Raw genomic sequence first — 8,081 nt, forward strand, 5'->3', positions numbered from 1 at the left:
CTAAAAAACGAAAAAATAAGTTTAATCCACTAAAAGAATTATTAGTAACACCAAAACTTCAAAAAAATTATAAAAATTACAAAATTGAATAAAATTAAAATATTATATTATGCTTTTTAAATTACACAAATAATATTGAAGTAAAATTAGAAAGAACAATAGGAACATTTAAGATCTAAGATTTATTTTGAAAAAGTTTGAGAAGATAAATATAAATGTAACATTTTAACATGAAAGGTCATCCTCGCAGACAAGTAATACCCATAGACCAATCCGGCATGTTTGACCCAGATACTGAATACTGTTTTCAATATTTTCGGAACCTAGCATTAATCTAATAGGAATGGAATATCTCCTGGTATAAGGAGATAAGTTATCTCCTCCTGCCAATGAAATTATGAAAAGTGTCATGTTTCATCATTTTCTATAAAAATATTTTTAAAAATAAACAAAATAGTACACATGTCACATTTTCACTGGCTAGAGGAGACAAGTTATCTCATGATATGAGGAGATACATTATTCTCTAATCTATATCACAAAATTACATTTTACTAACCTCACATTCCTCTAGCTGATGGGTCAATGCGTGCATGCACCTTGGAGTCTCATCCTTCTGATCCCAATGTCAATGATATGTTTGAAATAAAATACAGTGTATTAGACATAAATGTCACGGGCCAAGTAGACAAAATAAGATCCGTGAAAGCATCTACAATTATATTTCTTACTACTCCTATATATGTTATTGTTAGATATGCAAGCAATATAATGATATTTAATTTTTCGTGGTAGGGTATTCTATTATTATTCTAAAATAATAATTTAGAAGTGATATATTCTAAGACAAAATGTAATAAATTACAAGTTCACAGTGGATAAAGGTATTCAAAGTTCAAAAATTTCACAAAAAATGTAACGCATTCAAACATACAAAAAAACAGGGAGGGGCAGAACTATTCTGCAAGAACAAAACGAATATTTGAAATATGTAAATGGTTAGTACAGCCACATACATATCTTCTGTTACATGGTAAGCCATATCTTTTTTTGCGTGGGTATCCGAAACTAGACAGTTTAACATTTCTTAAATTATTATTACAATTTTTTTTTGATGATAATGCGATTGTGAACCAACAAAGCGTTAATTAGTATATGACTTTACTAAATCTCAGAAAGATCAAAAGATGAAAGATTCGATTTCTTAAAATAACACGTGTTGAGGGCAGCCAATGACTGAGAGAAATTAGTTCCTTATGATAAATGTGATACCTTCCTTTGATAGTACCCAAAAAAAAGGTGAGGTACATAATACAAGGAATTCTGCATGCATTAATTATGCCCTCTGGCGCGTAGTTTTGAAATGACCCTGCCTGCTTCTGAAATTTGTTTGTTTCTTAATATTCAATTTGAGAATCTTTCCTCTTCCCTCTTATTCTGTTGTTTTCCCCTTTGGATCAGTTCTATTACCCCAACGGTCAAATTTCACATGCGCGCCGTTAAGCTAAACTACATGAATAAAAATTAAACTAAGTCCAAATAGGACAATAACTTACCATGTTGCATAATTTATCAATTTTATACTAAGCATAAGACATTTCAAACTTATAATATAAGCAACTCAAGGGGAAAAAGTTGAATCATTACTGAAATCAAGCAAAATGGGTAATTGCTCTTTCAAGGGTACTACCACTGGAGAATGTTATCACACTATTAGAGTCCTAAGTGATAGTGGTGATATTTTACAATTCAAGGGTCCTAAAACTGTAGGCCAAGTACTCCAACATTACCCTGGTTATGGTATTTTCCTCCAGGGTCATGCCTCGATGCCGTTGCCACTGCACAAGAGCTTAAGCTATGGCCTTCTCTATTACCTTCTTCCTTTGAAGGAGGCGGGCGAGGAGAAAAAGAAGTTAATGAGGGTTGCAGCGTGTGATTATGTGGAGAAGTTGTCGAATGAGTCGTCCGCGCTTGAAGTGCTGCCATCGGCGAAGAATGGAGTGTGGAAAGTGAAGTTGATGATTGATACAAGGCAACTTGAGGAGATTTTATCAGAACAGGTGAATACTGAAGCCTTGATTGAGAAGATGAGGATGGCTGCAACTACATGTTCTACTAGTAGCCCTACAAGGAGTAGAATCATGACCACTTGGAAAGTGGGGTGGAAGCCAGCACTTGGAAAATTTACTAGAAGCAATGTTGCAGAGTAAAATTTGTGGTATTGTAAATGATAATATGCATCAAGTAAGTACTTCATGAGTATGTTAGGATTTCCCTAACAAGAAGGTTCATAAACATGACCTCATCAAATGTTGTCTAGTGATTTAGATGTATGAAATATTTTCTTCTGACCTTGCCTTTCTTTTACTGCAAAACACAATGATTAGAAGCTAAAGAGGATACATGAAAGATTAGAAAAGTATGATAAATTGAACTGGATGTCTCAGACAAACAGAATGTCTTGTCAAGAAACTCTACAAGATTAACACATGAGGAGCCTGAGCAGTAATTTGGCTAAATATGACACTCTAACTTGTCGAACAGCATATTGGTTTTTCCTTGGTTGACAAAATGGAAACAAAGCAAGGACACTTCATATAACCGAAATAGTTATCTTTAGTTATCAGTATAAACTTAAACATACAACTAACCAGAAAATTATTGTCTCAATGAAGTGCAAAACTGACAAGTTTAGGTTGTGTTTTTCCTTTCCCTGAAATCAGAGCAGCATCCAGGTCTAGTACATTCACACAATATAAATTTATTGAGTTTCTAATGTGTCAACACTGCTTCCAAATAATAAAAAACCAATCTTCCATTCAAACATAGTTATTAAGACTGCATATATATACCTTGGGTTTGAGTCAGATGTAGTGCCTAAAGAGGGGGAGAGTGCACCACCTCGTCCGAAAGCAACTTCGTCCATGCTTTGTTCTCGACGCCTATGCCTACCCCAGAGGCCACAAATCCGGGGCATGTCCATTGGCCTGTAAGCCTTTATACATCTGTTGTCCCCCAAATTGTGTCACTATGTACGATTAGCTGTGATTGGTTAGAAAAATAATTAACTTTTAATTTCTAACTTCAAAACATTTTTTCAACCAATCACTGATGGTACATGCAATAGCACAACATGTGGGACGGTAGATGTGTTCCCTTATAGGCCACCAGCCCCAAAGCCAGGTACTGTTGCAATCCCACCTTGTATCCTTCCTTCACCATTGCATCATTTCTCCTCTTGTTCTCTTCCACATGCCTTACAAGTCACAACCACTGTTTACAATTACAAGACAGCAACGTGATTGAACTATTGTTGATGCAAAAGACAAGACAAAACATGCTATGTCAAACTTCTGAAACAGCAATAAATACTATAGGAGTTAATGGTATTGGTACCTCAAGGTAGAGAAAGTTCATCTGGTGAAGGAGAAGGACTCTCTTCTATAGCAAAGGTTAAAGTGGAAGAAGGAGAACACAGAGGAACAATTAACTTAGAGGAAGAAAGGTAAGTGAGATATGGCAGTGAATTATTGCTGTGCTTGTAGAATAGGGGCTGATGAGGCATTGGAACAGAGAAAAGAGCTATTGTCATTCTCACTATCCCTCATGCTCTCAGCTAAGGATAAAGTGTTGAGTCATAGCAAATATGAGGTAGCAATAATGTCACCACAATTCTTTGTTGAATTCCAATAATAAAATGAAAATTACATTGGGCATGACCAGGCTCTGTGAGAGGCTACTCCTGTTGCTACATACTAACAATAAAACCTCAACAAGGTTCTGCTCCAAAGTTCCAATGACTCCCCTGCCATCTACAAACATTTCAAAAATTTAATAAAAAAATGAAATGGCAACTAAAATTTGTCACTAATTTGTTGCAAAGATAACATTTTCTATTTCTTAAATGGCTATTTGTTTTTATTATATTGCTTTAAACTAATGTAAACAGTTTGATAAGGTTCTTGAAAAAAATTACTGTCATCTTATAACACTATCCATACATTCAAAATTTGTAGACGCTTTTGTTCATCATTGCTTTGTTGGACGTTTAAGCAAAAATACTGACTACAAATTATGTATCTCTACTAATCATGATTTACAATCAGATCATCATTTTGTCAACATAAGATTCAAAATTCAACTCAGTAAAAGTTGCACACTCATATGATGCCCCAACAAAACGGAGAATGCTTCTGTATTTACTCTCACTACTGTTCACCCATGTTTTGAGTTTACACTAATCCAATTACTGTACTTAGAATAACTCTTTCTGGGATCATTGCTACTTCCTGTCTTATATACAGTATAAAAATGAAACTAAGATTTGAAACTAAAGAAAAAAGGATCTTCCAAAGAAATCATTAAGATTTCAAGATTCTTGCTTCTGCAAATAAAGCCACCTTTTGTTACCAGTATCAGACATAATAATGTATAATCTCCTCTCACTATTATCATCCATGCACATGCTGGTGCTCCATCTCCCCATTCATCACAGAACTGTGATGATGAACCATGTACCACCGTCCGTTATGGAACTCAAAGATATTAGTCATATTGAATGGCCCTGTATCCATGTCAACATATGTTTTCATGGTAATCCAAGCCATGTCTGTCAAGACCCGCGCACGTACATCCCGAACTTGAAAGTTCAATCCTTGCCCCCAGTCGAACACAAGTTGCCAACTCTGCAGTACTGCATTATACCTGTAACATTGATGATTGTGTTACTAACCTATATTTGCTTGCCAGTGTGGCAGAAATTGTACTAAAAAAGCATGTATATATACACAGGCTTACGCAAATTTCACAGAATTCTTAGGGAATAAATACCATCACTACTCAAGAAGGAAAATATACATTCTAATATAAGTCCAAGCTGCTTATATTTATGGAGTATCAAGCTCAAAAGTAATCGAAACCAATTTTATGAGCCTACCACTAGTATATACTGGAGGGTTCAGTACTTCAGTTAAAGTATCCAAGCTGAAAAGAGCACTGACAGGAATTTTGGACCACCATATTGCTAGCATGCTTGATGGGATATCTCAACACACAAAACACACCCAGCCTTAAGACAACGAAAAGAAAAAGGGGGAGGGGTGGGGAACTGGAATCCCTACTGTTTCAAACAAAAAAAGGCCCACAGAAAGAATGCATCTCACATTGATGAGATGTATCTGACATAAACTGAACTGACTATAAACTTGAAATTATGCTATTTGTATAGCTCAGAAAATAGATGAATGCTGAGTAAAAATGTATTCTGAGAACCAAACCAAAGGATGTTTTTCATGTCCTCAAAAATATAGTGGAACACAAGAGTGAAGCTTTACAAAGGTATATCATAAGAATATATATACTCTTGATTCTTACTGAAATCTGATTCTAGTCCACTTTAAATTATCGACAAAAGTTGCAAATTGGTGACCTAAGTCAACTATAAGCATCAAAGAACATATTCTAGTTTGATATACGCAGGATATCAAAAATCTCTTCAACTATCAACAGTACATCATGCAAGTAAAAACAAGAAATCAGCTGAACATGACCAAAAATAAGAAAAAGACATTGTGTTTGCGAAGTGGATAAATTTATAAAAAAAACACAACAAATTAACAAGCAAATAGTCATACCCTGAAAAGAGGTCTCCAGAGGCATGAATGCACTTCACATAATCTGCATTTAGCCAAAAATGACTCATTGCTGGAATAGACTTATTTCTTACAATGTTGAAGAATTCTGTATTAACATTCACAATTGCTCTTGTTGCAGCATAGTAAGCCTTCCACCCATTAGTTGGTGTAACACAATCTTGTTCCAGTGTGTAGTCCTATAAACAAAATTTCAAAAAAAGGTTACGATTGAAGACAGGAGGGGCAAAATAGGAATGATGGAAACTCATCTAAAGAATTCATTGAAAGTAACAACACAAATTATCAGCTTGATGGGACAAACTCAATTTGCTTTATTCTCCAAAATAATCACTTCCCCTTTATTATTTCATAATCATACAGTTTAAATATAATACGTCAAGGAAATGAAGAAATGTGACCTATTTGCATGTTTCAAGGGGTCTTACTTAGAGAAAGGACTAATGCAATAGACAATCCACTTCCCTTCTTTCTCTTGCTAAACCCCACAATTTGGAGGGCAAGAATTATTTGGACATATGAGGAGATATTATGAGGCAAGTTGAAGCCCCAATGTACCAAGTCCACTTCGCCTCCTCATCAAAGGTTCTGCCAAGACAGATAATTCTTCCCAGTCCCTTCATACTTTAAAACTTAGTTTAATAGCAATTTTTACAACACATTAATGTGAAAGCACTGGAAATGGATATTACTAGAAAAATAAGTTCAGGTGTGTTATTATCAACTTGTTCCAAACAAAAGTGGTCATGCAAAGGTTATTGACGTCACTTGGTTTTTCTAAGCCCTGTGGTGGGATTGCGATAACAGCCAAAACTCAGATGGAAAAAGAAAACATTCTATGGGTATTTTCCCATATATGATATATATGACGTTGAGATTTTATTGCAATTAAAGAGGGAATAAAATAATCCTTTTCTTTCACTGCTGTAGGAAATAATGCATGCAGTTAAGGCCAATAGGTCACAGCACAGCAATATGGTGCATAATTTTGTTACTGATACAGTACAAATCGACATTGCCCAATTTCTACTGCACATTAATAGGAAAGCATTGGAAATGGACATTCTTAGAAAAATAACTTCAATTGTGTTTCTATGAACTTGTTCCAAACAAATGTAACCACACGAACGGCGTTGATGTTTCTTGTTTTTTCTAAGCCTGGCGACATTGCGAAAACAGCCACATCTCTATTGTGAAAAGAAAAGGTTCCACGAGGATAACAAATTCAAAATATACAGCATTTTGGTTTTATTGCAATTAAAGAGAACATGTAAAATGAAACCTTTCTCTCAATATGCTGTAGGAAACAAAATAAAGCATGGCATTAAGACCAGATAGGTAAAAGTACTGCTCTTCAGTACTTCTCTCAACATGGCTCAATGACCGTTAAGGGGGGTAACGGTTTTACAATGAAAACAGAATCATGTATGGATGAATTGACAAAACACATGAGGTTTTCATTGCCTGCATGACCGCATCGTAATGCAATTGTGGCTGCATTCCCTCAGAGACAATTGTGGTAAACACAACATAACTGCAACCACCATGAACGGGTCTATAATTCATAAGGTCATTTAACGAACTTTATATATCACGTCAATTCACTCATACTGTCATACATAAATACTTTTCCTTTTGTATCCTAAAACAATTTTCGCCGAATTGTAAAAAAAAAAAATAGAAATTAAAAAATAGCAAATGAGAAATGAATTCACCTTGTGATACAAAGCTTTCCACGCATTATCATCATTAGCAGCCTTACGCATCAAAGAATTGGTCATGGAAAGGCGACACAAACTCGGATAATCCAAGTAACTCAGCGCGTGCGTTGTAATCTCCGGAACCAATTCCTCCATCATCGACGACTCAGTTCGCCGCTCCGACAACACCACCGGAGCCGGACTCAGTTCCAGCATCTCCACCCCAGTGCCACCGTTCAAGTACGGCAATGAAGAAGAATCGGAATTCAAAACGGTGCCGTTACAGGAACAGGCACAATTGCAGTGGTTCTTGTTAAGGAAGAGAGAAGAGGATCTGAGGAAAGAGAAAAGGAATAGGAAGAAACAGAGAGCGGTTACGGTAACGGCGATGAAGAAGGGTTCCGAAAAGACGCAGGAAATGTTGTTATCCATTCATATAAGACATGAAAACTTTGCATTGGCAACAGAACATGAAAACAAAACCCTAATTCGAGTACTTCGTAAATAATTTGAATTTAATTTGGAAGAGAAATTGAAGAGTTATGTTAGAAGAGGGGTTATGGTTCAAAATTGGAAGTGGGAATGAAAAGGAAGTGAAAGAGTGAGGATAGTAAATAGTGATAATATTGAAGTGAAACCAATGAAGGGAAGCAAACCACGTTGGTTAAGGTCCAATTGAATCCCAAAATCACTAAGTGATTTAATTTTCGATTCCCGTAAACTACACTCT

The 8,081-nt window shown here is 35.6% G+C and overlaps 2 protein-coding genes across 2 annotated transcripts; one reads left to right on the forward strand and one right to left on the reverse strand.

Annotated features, from left to right (window-relative positions):
• LOC109349897 lies at positions 1,578-2,370 on the forward strand. Its single transcript, XM_019590948.1, has one exon. The coding sequence runs from the start codon at positions 1,662-1,664 to the stop codon at positions 2,208-2,210; it is 549 nt and encodes a 182-aa protein (XP_019446493.1). The 5' UTR covers positions 1,578-1,661; the 3' UTR covers positions 2,211-2,370.
• On the reverse strand, positions 4,073-7,881 carry LOC109349898 (F-box protein SKIP8-like). Its single transcript, XM_019590949.1, has 3 exons — positions 7,367-7,881; positions 5,634-5,830; positions 4,073-4,704 (listed from the first exon to the last, which is right to left on the reverse strand). Exons 1-3 carry the CDS (start codon positions 7,781-7,783, stop codon positions 4,452-4,454), a joined length of 867 nt encoding a protein of 288 aa, XP_019446494.1. The 5' UTR covers positions 7,784-7,881; the 3' UTR covers positions 4,073-4,451.

Source organism: Lupinus angustifolius, chromosome LG06, assembly GCF_001865875.1.
Source record: "Lupinus angustifolius cultivar Tanjil chromosome LG06, LupAngTanjil_v1.0, whole genome shotgun sequence".
NCBI lineage: Eukaryota > Viridiplantae > Streptophyta > Magnoliopsida > Fabales > Fabaceae > Lupinus > Lupinus angustifolius.